General features: G+C 33.7%; 1 protein-coding gene and 1 long non-coding RNA gene across 2 annotated transcripts; both read right to left on the bottom strand.

Annotated features, from left to right (window-relative positions):
* Window positions 1-1,603: 1,603 nt before the first annotated feature.
* On the bottom strand, window positions 1,604-6,930 carry LOC134708630 (uncharacterized). Its single transcript, XM_063569276.1, has 3 exons — window positions 6,909-6,930; window positions 6,614-6,631; window positions 1,604-1,878 (listed from the first exon to the last, which is right to left on the bottom strand). The coding sequence occupies exons 1-3, from the start codon at window positions 6,928-6,930 to the stop codon at window positions 1,604-1,606; spliced, it is 315 nt and encodes a 104-aa protein (XP_063425346.1).
* A 1,769-nt stretch (window positions 6,931-8,699) lies between these two features.
* On the bottom strand, window positions 8,700-11,322 carry LOC134705522 (uncharacterized). Its single transcript, XR_010105586.1, has 3 exons — window positions 11,134-11,322; window positions 10,274-10,359; window positions 8,700-8,759 (listed from the first exon to the last, which is right to left on the bottom strand). It is a non-coding gene; the product is annotated as an uncharacterized LOC134705522 (long non-coding RNA).
* Between the last annotated feature and the right edge of the window lie 2,969 nt (window positions 11,323-14,291).

Genomic DNA, 14,291 nt, shown 5'->3' with positions numbered 1-14,291 from the left:
GTGTATATATATGACTGAACAAACTGAACATTTCACATTATATCATGCTGTCAACCTGTGAGCATTAGATCTGTTGTCTACTTAATCAGTGTTACACAGCCCTCCTAGCACAAAAATGTCTTCCCTCTTTTTTTCATCAAATTTTGTATTTTTATAGTGATTGGCTATTTTTTTTTTAATTTTCAATTTTCACGATCTAGGCATTGCAAATTTTACTTGGCAACAGTGCATAGTGAGTATTCATCTTGCTATATTTTGTGTTAATAAATTTGTATGTAAATTTAATCAGAAAGTGCAAATGTCATCAACTTCCTGTGAACATGCATAAACTATTTCTGACGGTTGCCTAGTGATAGATGGAATGCCTATAATCTCCCACAATTCAAGTCTAGTCCCATCATGCATAGTTATCTGCTCAATTATTGGTCAGACAAGTATCACATGACAAGTTTGATATCACTCTGTCCATGGTAACAACTATTGGTGTTCATATTATTAGACTAGCATTCAAAGGATGTTTGCAAACACATTAGCAAAAGAGGCTCAGGGGCTGCTGATTATAATATTTTTTGAAATAATCAGTCGAAAGATATATAGAACTTGTTTCTCTGAAGTAGAAGGATTCATATGACAATTACCTGGGGGAAAATAGCAGGGGTCATGTGATGTTTGTCTGTGACTGCAGAACGAATCATGTGACATTTGTCTTGAGAAGAACTGGGGTCATGTGATGTTTGTCTATGTAGTATGATTGAGCAACTTTTTCATTTTGTTTTTTAAGTGCTACAAATTCTTCATTGCATAGAATTATGTTAATTGTTTTATTAATGTATATTTTGTTTTTGTCTGTATTGTATGTAAATAAAAAGATTACAATGTGAAACAGTTTGGATTTATTTAGTCTACAACAGAACACATTATATAATGACGGCAACGTATAGGACAGGATTTCAGACCTTTGGACTCTCTTTAATTTCCATAGACAGAACACATAAGTGTAAGATAAAATCCTACAACTACAAAACACAATTTCTGTGAGGTGTTCAGGTTAAATATAAAATCAGAGACCAAATGAGGTAAATGTAAAAAATGAACAAGGGTCACCTTACAGTGTTCAACCATGTGGAGCAAAACTCATACAATTATGGGCAGCTATTTAAAGCAATTATATGACAAAATGTTACCAAAAGGAAAACAGTTACTCACTGACATCCTAAAAAATTCAGCTACCATGACACACTGAATTACAGGCTCAAGTTTATTTTAAATTCCAAAGTAATAACATAGATTATGAAAGATGAGGTTGGTTTTCTGGTTAAGGTTTGTCTTAGTTGATGGCTCTGATACGTTTGTTATATTGCAGTGTAAACTCTTTTAAATACCAAGTCAGGAAAATGGCAGTTGTTATCTTATAGTTGCATTGTCATCCTTTTTTTCGCTTCGTTGTTTTCCTTTTATAGATGTTGTGTTTCTCTAAGTTTGTAACCCAGATTTGTTTTCTCTTCATCGATTTACGACTGTTGAACAGCGGTATACGACTGTTGCTTATATTTAAATAAAAATGTCATATTTGAAGATTTTTTTATTGTGTAAACTTCCTGCTTCATCCCATTGACATGGTCCTACCATTCATAAGTCTGGACATGGCTTTGTTGTGCATCAATTTTGATTTGGAGATCCTGATCATTCCTTCCTTAGACATACTGTTAGCTCCTCCCATGTTCATACCAGGCATCATTGGCATTGGTGGAGGTGTCCTGTCACATGTTCCTTCCTCTATCTTCTTTTCCTTCCTTTCATCACATATTGCCGATCTAGGTTTAAGATCAGAACAGTTCCTTGGATAAATACAGTTTGGAAATGAAACTGCAATTTGCTCTAAATTAAAAACAAAAGTTGTATAACGAACGAAAAAGACTATCTCACGAATTCCTGGCAAATTGATATAGAAAGTAGGCATCTAGTACAATAAATGCACCTCCTCATTCTAAAAAGCAAACTAGTGTTCTATTATCCTATGGCAACAAACAAGGAACATTTAAAACCATACCAAATAGTAAAATCAAACGAATGGAAAACAACTGTCATACTACTTAATTGGTACAGTTATTTTCTCTATGTAAAAAATTGTTGATTAAACATAGTTTCATAGCTAGCTTAATCTCTCAGTTGTATGACAGTCGGATAAAATTCGAATGGAAAACAAATGTCATACTACTTAATTGATACAGTTATTTTCTCGTGTATGTAAACAATTGTTGATTAAAAATAGTTTCATAGCTAGCTTAACCTCTCAGTTGTATGACAGTCGGATAAAATTCGAATGGAAAACAAATGTCATACTACTTAATTGATAGTTATTTTCTCGTGTATGTAAAAAAATTGTTGATTATTAAACAGTTTCATAGCTAGCTTAACCTCTCAATTATATGACAGTTGGATAAAATTCCAATGCGTTAACAAAACGAACCGACATAACAGGTAAGCATGTCAAAAAAAGTGTTTAGCAGTCAAAATTGTGTATTAATCTTAAGCACTATTACTACAATCAAATATGTGAACAAAGAGAAAGCAAAAATGGAAGACAAGAATATAAAAGTTACCACAGTAAACATTGGCAGGATGTAAAAGTACCAAAAATGGAGACTAAACAGTAAAGATAATAATTTACAGAGACAATTAAAAGAACGCTTCAACATGTATTAATATGATAAACAACATCAGTACCTAGATTCTATACTTTAAGACCATCACGTATTGTTTGTGAAGTTTATACAGGATAATTATCAACAAGGTCTTGTTTATTTTAAGGAAATGCCCGTAGTGTACCAAGTCAGGAATACGACTGTAGATATCAATTCTTTAGATGTGTTTGGGCTTTTGATTTTGTTATTTGCTTAGCATGCTTAGGGACTTTCTGTTTAGAATTTTCCACGTAGTTCGATATTTGTGTAATTCACTTTTATTTGGAAAAATGACCCACTGATTTTCTTTGACATAACCCTTCATCAACTTTCTGCTCAGACATTAGTATGGCAAGCCGTTTTGCTATTTATTTATTCAAACTTCAAGATATCTCATAAACTTTATAGGATATCTTATATAGTTTATAAGATATATATAAGATATCTTATATATTTATTAGATATCTTAATATAGTTTATAAGATATCTTGTATAGTTTATGAGATATCTTTTGTAGTTTATAGGATATCTTATATAGTTTATTAGATATCTTTTATAGTTTATAATATATCTTATATGATAAATCCTACTTTGAAAGGATCACTCTGATTCAAACAAAACATTCTCTGAAACTGATTTTATCAAGATGCTTGATTTCTTGATTGACAAAATATTTGTAACGTTCGGAGGACGTGTTTTTCAGCAGGCTGTCGGCATTCCAATGGGAACAAACTGTGCCCCTTTACTTGCCGACTTGTTCTTAATCATAATGAGGCTGACTTCATGCAGGAACTTCTTAAGAAGAAAGACAAGAAGTTAGCAATATCCTTTAACTCTACTTTCCGCTATATAGATGATGTTCTTTCACTTAATAATTCAAAATTTGGTGACTATGTGGAGCGCATCTATCCAATCGAACTAGAGATAAAGGATACTACAGATACAGTTAAGTCGGCCTCATATCTTGACTTACATCTAGAAATTGACAATTAGGGTCGGTTGAAAACAAAATTTTACGACAAAAGAGATGATTTCAGCTTTCCAATTGTGAACTTTCCATTTCTAAGTAACAACATTCCAGCAGTACCTGCATACGGGGTACATATCTCCCAATTGATACGATATTCCCGTGCTTGTCATAGAGGGTTGCTTCTCACAAGGAAGCTATTAACTCAAGAGTTCCAAATGTTTAAGTTGAAATCATCCCTTCGTAAATTTTACGGACGCCATCACGAGTTGGTTGACCGATGTGGAATAACCGTTTTACGAATGATATCGGATATGTTCCTTTCGTCGTAACTACAATCCCCTTCCCTTTCATAAATGTGACCTACCGAAATAGACTATTTACCGGATTTGTTATCACATACGCAACACCACGGGTTCCACATGTGGAGCAGGATCTGCTTACCCTTCCGGAGCACCTGAGATCACCCCTAGTTTTTGGTGGGGTTTTGTTCTTTATTCTTTAGTTTTCTATGTTGTGTCATGTGTACTATTGTTTGTCTGTTTGTCTTTTACATTTTAAGCCATGGCGTTGTCAGTTTATTTTAGATTTATGAGTTTGACTGTCCCTTTGGTATCTTTCGTTCCTTTTTTATATAGTTTATAAGATATCTTGTATAGTTAATGATATATCTTATACAGGTTATAGGATATCTTATATAGTTTATCATATATCTTATATAGTTTATGAGTTATCTTATATAGTTTATGATATATCTTATATAGTTATAAGATATGGAAATAAACTCATCATAGATACCAGGACCAAATTTAGTATATACGCCAGACGCGCGTTTCGTCTACAAAAGACTCATCAGTGACGCTCGAATCCAAAAAATTAAAAAGGCCAAATAAAGTACAAAGTTGAAGAGCATTGAGAACCAAAATCCTAAAAGTTTTTCCAAATACAGCTAAGCTGATCTATATGCCTGAGTTTTTCAAAAAAATCAAAAATTTGTAAACAGTAAATTTATTAATATAACCATATCAATGACAATTCATGTCAGCACAAAAAGTGCTGACTACTGGGCTTGTGATACCCTCGGGGAAATAAATCTCCACCGGCAGTGGCATCGACCCAGTGGTTGTAAATAAACTCATTATAGATACCAGGACTAAATTTAGTATATACGCCAGACGCGCTTTTCGTCTACAAAAGACTCATTAGTGACGCTCGAATCCCCAAAAAAAAATAAAAAGGCCACACAAAGTACGAAGTTGAAGAGCATTGAAAACCAAAATCCTAAAAGTTTTGCCAAATACAGCTAAAGTGATCTATATGCCTGAGGTAGAAGTAATTTTTGTTTTCGACTTATGCATTTTAATTTCCCTCTTGTATCTTTCGCCTGTCTTTTATAGTGTTGCCCTGCTTGATAAATATATTCGAAACCGATTTGAGATTAAACATCGGTTGACTACTGTCGTTTTATTTTTACCATCACAATATCCTCCTTTTCTGAAATCTTTTTGCTAATTATTCCGTGTCTTTTCTTTACATCCTATTGACCCTCTTTATGTTGACCGGAATACTTTAAAGTAGAGATTGCTTTCAAAACAATTTAGCCTGTTGTAGACGTTCTTAGCGGTGGTCCGTTAACACGTTGACAACACCTCGATTTTGGCAAAATATGCAAAAATGCTGATAATTGTTAACAAAGTGGATTGAAAACTGTTAACAGCTTAAATTTGTATCAGGTAACAGTTTAACTTGAAAAGGTCCAAAACAGGTCAACATAAAACGGTATTGCCACTCTTATCATTGAGACTAAGAATGAGATTTATAAATAAAGGAGACGAGTAACAAAACCATGCTCTTCCAACCTGTTTCTCGTTTGTACACGTATTTATTTTAATGCCCCATTTATGGGCATTATGTTTTCTGGTCTGTGCGTCCGTCGTTCGTTTGTTCGTTCGTCTGTCTGTCTATTTACACAACTGGGTCGATGTCACTACTGGTGGATGTTTCGTCCCCGAGGGTATCACCAGTCTAGTAGTCAGCACTTCGGTGTTGACATGAATATCAGTTATATGGTCATTCTTATAAATTGACTAATTGCAAAAGTATGAATAACTTTAAAATGTAAGGATTTTATTATCACAGGCATATATAACCTAAACCGTATTTGGCACAACTTTTTGGAATGTTGGGTCATCAATGCCATTCAACTGTCTGATTTTCTTACTATTTTGATCTGAGCGTCTGATTCTTATGTAGACGAAATGCGCGTCGCGTCTATTGTATACAATTTAAGCCTGGTATCTTTGATTACTATTAATCCACAAATGTTCTCTCTCAGTAAATGCATGTACCAAGTCAGGGTTATGACAGGTTTGTGACAGTTGTTTTCCAGTCGTTCTTCGGTTGATATAGTCGAGAGTTTGGTTTCGTCAGTTTTTACAATAACATAAACGATACAATTTCTACTAAGGTTCTTCTACCTCAGGCATAGACTACCTTAGCTGTATTTGGCAACACTTTTAGGAATTTTGGTCCTCAAAGCTCTTCTTTTTTGGCTTTTTTAACTTTTTTGGATTCGAGCGTCACTGATGAGTCTTTTGTAGACGAAACGCGCGTCTGGCGTATATACAAATTTTAGTCCTGGTATCTATGATGAGTTTATTTATTCGCACCAGATGCATATTTCGACAATCAATATCTCCTCAGTGATGCTCAGGTCAAACATATTTGAAAACACAAACCTCATTGAAAGGATTAAAGCTATAAATCAAAAAGGACAAAACACGTATCCAAAAACTGGACAAGGAATCAGGCGGCTTTGCACGAGTGAAATACCTTCCTTATAGAATTTCCATTTTCGAATTGACCTTGGAGTTTGGTATTATTGTTATTCAACTTGTATGCGTTTTTCGGTAACAAAATGATTTTTTTTTATGATAAATGAGTTATAATTATGATAACTCACCGTCCACTTTACCGCCAACTGCCAAAAAAATATTCAAATAATTGAAACCTAGCAATACACGTACATACTTAAAAAATGGCACAGAAACAACAATGCGGAACTAACTAATTAATTGTTCTTGCTAGACATACTGTGGTACCTCTCGTATTTTAAAATATCAGAAGTCTTACGGACTCCAAAATCACACACACCTTACAACATGTTGTGAATTAGTTATAGTTACTTTATACTCTTTTATTTGTTTAACGTTATACCGCCATTTACGTCACAATAGGCCCGCAACGTCGTCACTTGCCGACGTCTCTCTTGTATATCATAGACTAGTAAAGCTTACGAACATTGAAGACGCTTTTGTGTTTACTAATATCGATACGTCCAAAACATTGGTGCCGTGACAAAAACAGAAGAATACGAAAGATGAGTACCACGAAGATGAAGACCAGACGAGCTGGACATCAGGGAGTTCTTTCAAAGCTACTGAAGAAAGTGGAACCGAGTTCCGAGGAACTCTTGCGGGAATATGACGTAAGTGAAGCAGGAAACGATCGATCAACTGAACGAGAAGATTGTGGAGGAACTATCGGAAGAGGAAGTGAGCGAAGAAATAGAGGAAGCCGACAGATACACATATGACATAGAAATGAGTGTAACTAAACTTTCAAAAATCATTAAGGAATCTGAAATCACAGTCAAACAGTCAAGTAATTCATTGCTAAACCCAAATGCACACGAGTTTACTAATTACACAAATCATCAAGAAAGTCAGCCACAGCCCAGTTTCATGCACGCAAATACATCAGCGTCCGTTTTTTCTGCATGTATCACAAACTTCCCAAATTAAATTTACCAACGTTTGGTGGGAATATGTTAGAATGGCAACCCTTTTGGGATTCGTTTAGTGCTGCCGTACACGATAACCTGTCTTACGATGTACAGAAATTTAATTACTTGAAATCTCAACTGTTCGGAGAAGCCACCCAATGCATAGCAGGTATACAAATAAGTAACACAAATTACGGACAAGCATTACATGTACTGAAACAAAGATTCGGTCAACCACATAAGATAGTACAAACATACATGCAGAGTTTAATCAGCCTTTTTAGTCCAACGTCAAATATTACACATGTGAAAATCGGGTCCGTCGTACAAATCATGGACAATTCACCGAGAATGATGTGGAAACTAGCAGTTATTTAAAAAGATTTGATCACCGGGAATGATGGAGTAGTGAGAGCAGTGAAACTTCGGACATCAAATGGACTGATTACCACGAGACCAATTGTGAAACTGGTGCCATTGGAAATATGAACTTTAATTGTTAAAAGTGTTTTTTCAATAGCCCTTTTATGACCAATACATGAACAGTAATTGCATTTTGCGGCCCCCAGAATGTTGTGAATTAGTTATAGTTACTTTATACTCTTTTATTTGTTTAACGTTTTACCGCCATTTACGTAACAATAGGCCCGCAACGTCGTCAATTGCCGACGTCTCTCTTGTATAACATAGACTAGTAAAGCCTACGAACATTGAAGACGCTTTTGTGTTTACTAATATCGATACGTCCAAAACACAACACATCAATATTGAACTACTTACCAAATATGAAATAATTCTGAAAGTGTAAAAAAATGTGGGAATCTTTATTTTTAGGTCCTCGTTTGCCGAGTGGTCAGAGAAGAAAAGTAGTCGAACAACTGTATCACTAGCCTGCAAACACTGAGTTTGTTAGCTCGAATCCCACACGGGGCAGGTGCGCTCAGCTCTAATCTTAGTTGACTAGGATTGCTCGTTTTCCAATCGAAGGTGGCGGGTTCTCTCCGGGCACAGCCACTATTGCTTATTCTACCAACAAAGAAATGACCACAACGAAAAAGCAAAATAGAATTTAAAATCGAGGTCAACATTAATAAAAAAAATCATCAATTAATTGACTCTAAGGTTGTAAACTCCTACCCCAATTTGGTATCTCTCGTTTTCTATGAGCACAATAAAGTGCATGTTTTATATTGTTTTTGGAGTTATCGTTCTTTAATCGACAAGAAGATTCATGATATATATATGTAAGAAATATAATAGTTACCTCTGGCTATGAATGCCTTGAAATCATGACACACGTCACAAACACTTTTTGGATTGTCCACTGTAAAGAAAATGGATAGGATAGTATCCTTAGCACTTGAACAACGATCAAAATTATAACAAAACGTTGACTACTGTACCCCAATTTTTGACATTTAAACTAATATGTGTGTTTATTTTGTTCACACATCGTTATCAATATTATGTAAATTTGTATGCGACTGTCATACGTAAGAGGTTTTGCTAGCAATAAAACTTGGTTTAATCAACCATTTGCTACTTAAAAAAATAACTGTACCAATTCAGCAACATTACAGTTGTTATAAATTCGTTTGATGTGTTTGAGCTTTTGATTTTGTCGTTTGATTAAGGACTTTCGATTTTGAATTTCCTCGAAGTTCGGTTTTGTTCTGATTTTCCGTTTTAGCTTTCAAAACTTGTAACGTAGGGAATCCTTGATGTTCCTACGTGTGGTGTGTGTTCAACAAAGATTCGATTTGAACTGAGCATTCGAATTTCAAGGATCACATTGGCTGATATTTTAATCATATTGCTTTTCTTGTTTAACGGAAAGACCTCAAACTACTCACAATAAGCATGCGATGATCTTCCATCCAATGTAACAGATAAATTCCAAAAAAAATATTGCCATTCAGTATAAATAAATTTCTATCAAAAATAAGGCTCAAAGAACTTTTTATATTATTTATATTAACAATTACAGCGTACACATATAATGGCGTGTGCATATACGTCAGAGTGGGCGCGTCGCAATAAAAATTGACAACATATGTCGCTGCATACTGAAAAAAAGCATCAACAGAGACAAATACAATACATGATTTAGATGACTACTGTTGCCTTTATGTATATCACGAAATTAAAATGGATTTCATTTTAATATATCTTCATTATAAGTTCTTGAACTGACCGCAGATCTGCTTATTTTACTAGACTAAACAGCCAAATGTAGTTGTATAGTAATGATTGTAAACAGTGACATGATTTTTAATAAACTTAGTAATGTGTTTGTTTTACAAATATAAGCAGAAGTCGTCCGTATTTTGAACAACCAGTTAAAAAGTAAGCGAACATTTTTTTTGTCAAATACACAAATAAGCAAAATGCGAAGGTGTTATAAGAATGTTAATGTGATTACTATCCGCAGGGCCAAAATATGAAAGAACACACAGCCATAGGTCAGTGTACTACCTTCACCATAAATGAACATATACCGTACGGTGAATTATATATACGGAAAAAAAGCATACAAAAAGCAAAACTACCCCTCACATGCCAAAAGGTTATAGTACCTTTCTTGTTCCACGGAACAAAATCATTGTTCGCTTGTCTTCAATCAACTGGACTGCTATGCAGGTTGTTCTACATGATAATTTTTTTCCTACATGTCCTACGATCGAATATTAAGTGGTTTTAAGCATATTAACCCTGGTCTGGCCCTTAATCGTACTTTTAGATGTTGATATCAAACTATAATACCCGACCTTTTTCTTGTTTTCAAATAATACGATGGTCATTATAAAAGCATGCGTTTTATCGCATGTTATAGCTTACCGTATCGTTGTCTGTAGTAAAACATAAAGGCATCTGTCGTAATATTGTATATAGACATACAACTCATCATATCTGTTCCTATCTTTCTGTAAATAAACATTATTATAATTTAATGGTAGCACTTGTGGTTTTAGTAAATAGTTACAAATGATTGAAAAACTGTTGATACCCTTGATGCATCGAACATTTATTTGTTATTTGTGTGTAAAAGTAAAATAATAAACATACCAAACACCGAGCTATTTCTAAAAGGGGGATGTTGCCTTGTGTTTTTTAAATGATTTTTTACTGCTAATTTTTTGAAAACATAAAAATTATTCCAGCCTTAAGACGATTATGAATTGAAAAACTATTGTCTGTTTTCATTTAAAATTGTGGGAAATTTTTAACAAAACTTTAAGTTTCAAACAAAGTTTCTAGTTTGTGTATGTTATTGAAAAGCATAGATTGTTTTATCACTGCTTAACACATATCACAAGAATCGTCGCATAACAACATAATACGCATGCAACCCATTAATAATTGCCTCCCCAATCCTTCCTTTACAAGATTAATGCCTAACTAGTTTTGCAAGGCATTTATTAACTCGAAAACCACGCAACATAGGACCTTAAACTAGACTTTTAGTACAATTTTCAAAATTCAAAACTATTTCACCAAAACCGGAGTTGAAAGATAATAGTCTTAAAGACAGGCTAGTTTGGCTGGAAGGTGATATATCTTGATATCGTATTAACAACTTTCATGGAAAGCAGCTATCACTTTTCAAACGGATAATATGTGTGCACAAGAGGCTTAAAAAGATAAATAAAAAAAAGCTTGGCAGATGAACTTAAATTATTAAGTAAATTATAGTGTACCGTAAAATAATAAATTGTCCGTCGATTTTCACACATTCTAACTGAAGGACTTGGTCTAACATCTCCAACATGCTTCCTTTCCCTGTGAAATCAAAGGACCAACTCCCAACTGTAGTAGCGTCTACGCTGACTTTAAATGTCTTACCAACCCAACTACAGGGATAAAATCGTGCATCTGCATCAAAACATTTGACTAAAAAAGAGCAATGTAATAAACTGTAATTTTTCGCTGGCATATTTTTTTCGGAAGTAGAAAAATAACGAGGATATAAATAGTCGCGTATATGTGAAACTTGTATTTTTCCTTGTATAAATGCACAGAGAAAGTTTGAAAATTGCCAAAAAATCGCCACGAAGTCGACTAGAAAGAAAATATCAGCGAAAATAAGTTGGTTAACAGTAATTCAGTTTTTATTTTAGAACCATACAGCTAGAGTATATTTTTTAGAATTTTGATGTCTAAGTGTTAAAAAAGTATTAAAAGTAAAAAAATATCGAACTCAAAGGAAAATTCAAAAAGGGGGAAATCTACTAAAACTAACAAAATCAAACGTTATCAATCAACAGAACGAGTGGAAAACAACTGTCTTATTCCTCACTTGGTACAAACATTTAACAAAACACAATGGTGGGTTTATAGATATAGGAAGAAGTGGTGTGAGTGCCAATGAGACAACTCTCCATCCAAATAACAATTTATAAAAGTATGTTAATTAACGGCCTTCAACCCGGAGCCTTGGCTCACACCGAACAAAAAGCTGTGTAGGGCCCAAAAATTACTAGTGTAAAATCATTCAAATAGGAAAACCAACGTTCTAATTTATATAAAAATACAAGAAACGAGAAACACGTATAAATTACATAAACAAACGACAACTAATGTACATCAGATTCCTGACAGGTGCAAACATTTGCAGCGGGATTAAACGTTTTAATGGTACCAAACCTTCTCCCTTTTTCTGAAACAATAGCACAACATCACAACATAGAAAACCACACGATAAAATACCAATTGGAAGGCTTAACTCAATCAAAAAACGTAAATACCTGGTTTGATAGCTAGCAAAACTTCTTACTTGTATAACAGTTGATTATAGTTCCGTTATATTGACAAAAGAGGGGCGATAGATACCAGAGGAACAGACAAAATTTCAAAGTGACAAAAGGTGGTTAGCAAACCAAACAGACATTGTAGATAAACGTGACAACTATTTGGATCCAGCAGCAAATATTGTGCATAGATATAGGAAGATGTGGTGTGAGTGCCAATGAGACAACTCTCCATCCAAACTACAATTTATAAAAGTAAACCAGTATACATTACTGACATAACATACAACTGACTAAAATCATCAATGAAGCATTCAAATAAATATAACACAGATGGCAACAAATAGTTGCAGAAATATTGATTTGGCTAATTATAAGTTACTTTTGAGTTGGAACGGTTGGAAATGAAAACATGGATCCTAGTATCGAAAATTTAGTTTTGTTTACTCTCCTACCAACCTTTCACTACACATTTCATTCTCTTGTAAACGATAAATGTTTTAACGATTTGAATCAATTGTAATCGTTTGATCGTTATACTTCTATAAAATGCTTCTTTAACGCTTTTGTTTTTGTTTGTTAACGCCTTTTAATAGACAACGTTTTTGTTGCCCTCTTTCATTCCGTTTGAAATATTTAAGGTTTCATCTTTCATTTGAAAAGTTCTAACCTAGTAGAACGAGTATTAAATCTTGGCAGCTTATTTTTACGTTTAAAGGATCTGTTTTTAATGGTCGGACTTTCTTGATTATGCTATTGATCCTTCAGTCAGTGGTGGGTAGTGCTGAAATACTTTTATTTATTAGTATTTAGTGTAAAGTGTCCCTGACTCGACTTAAAAATCAAATATTTGTCCATAATAGATTTTCTTAGCATATTATGAGTATGAGGACCTATATCCATAAAACTCATTATTGTTTAACAAATTGTCAATTAAATGTCTATTAACTAGACATATACAAATTGGTATAAATTTTATTTATAAATGTTTGTATATTTAGGTGTTTAAAAAATCATCATTAATTGAATTTGGGGTGGTTTGTAAATTACAGCCTTACGCCTGTAAGGAATGTTTGCACCAAAAAAATCCCACAACAGAACTGACGTTATATTGATATTGAGGCACTCCGTACTCTTCAAGGCATTATTGTTGCTTTTTTAGTATACCCGGCGATTAACTTCGAGATCTTTATATTTGTCACATGAATAAAGTATCTCTCGTTTTTAAGCCAAGCAGTCTGTTTAAGTTCTTATATTATATTTCAACCTTGATCTTATATTCCAAATTTAAGTTCTTTTATAACATATTAACATTGATCTTATGTTCCAAATTCAAGTTCTTGTATTATATTTCAAAATTGATCTTATATTCCAAATTTTAGTTCTTGTATTATATTTCAACATTGATCTTATATTCCAAATTTTAGTTCTTGTATTATATTTCAACATTGATCTTATATTCCAAATTTAATAAACAGACATACCTCTTGCCAATCCAAACATCGTCGTCGCAACACAAAGAAATAACATACTTATTGAATTCATCTTTCAAGTGATAAATGGCGTTTTCAAGATGTAAAATGTCATATGCGTACAAGAAAACATGTATACAAACAAGCTGATACACCAATGTCAGGATGTTACATTGATGTGTACTCTTCTGTCGGTTTATCATTAAACATTTATCACTTATGTATATATATATGGATTTTATCAAAATATAACATCGAATATAAAAGAGGGACGAAAGATACCAGAGGGACAGTCGAAAATAAACTGACAACGCCATGGCTAAAAAAGAAGGAAAAACGGCAAATAATAGTACACAAGACATAACATAGAAAACTAAAGACTAAACAACACGAAGCCCATCCAAAACTAAGGTTATCTCAGGTGTTATGAAAGGGTAAGCAGATCCTGCTCCACATATGGCACCAGTCGTTGCTCATGTTATCACAAACCCGGTAAAAAGTCTTATTCCGTAGGTCACTATCGCGAAAAGGGAAGAGTATTGTAGTAACGAACATATATGACATTATCTGTGAAACTGTTATTCCATTACGATGAACCAACTCGTGATGGCGTCCGTAAAATTTACAAAGGGATAA

This window comes from Mytilus trossulus, chromosome 2, assembly GCF_036588685.1.
Source record: "Mytilus trossulus isolate FHL-02 chromosome 2, PNRI_Mtr1.1.1.hap1, whole genome shotgun sequence".
Taxonomy (NCBI): domain Eukaryota; kingdom Metazoa; phylum Mollusca; class Bivalvia; order Mytilida; family Mytilidae; genus Mytilus; species Mytilus trossulus.
This window is presented reverse-complemented; position numbering and strand designations above follow the sequence as displayed.

Excerpts from the sequence above, each read along its gene's own strand:
- LOC134708630 (XM_063569276.1), bottom strand. The coding sequence starts at position 6,930 with ATGATATACAAGAGAGACGTCG.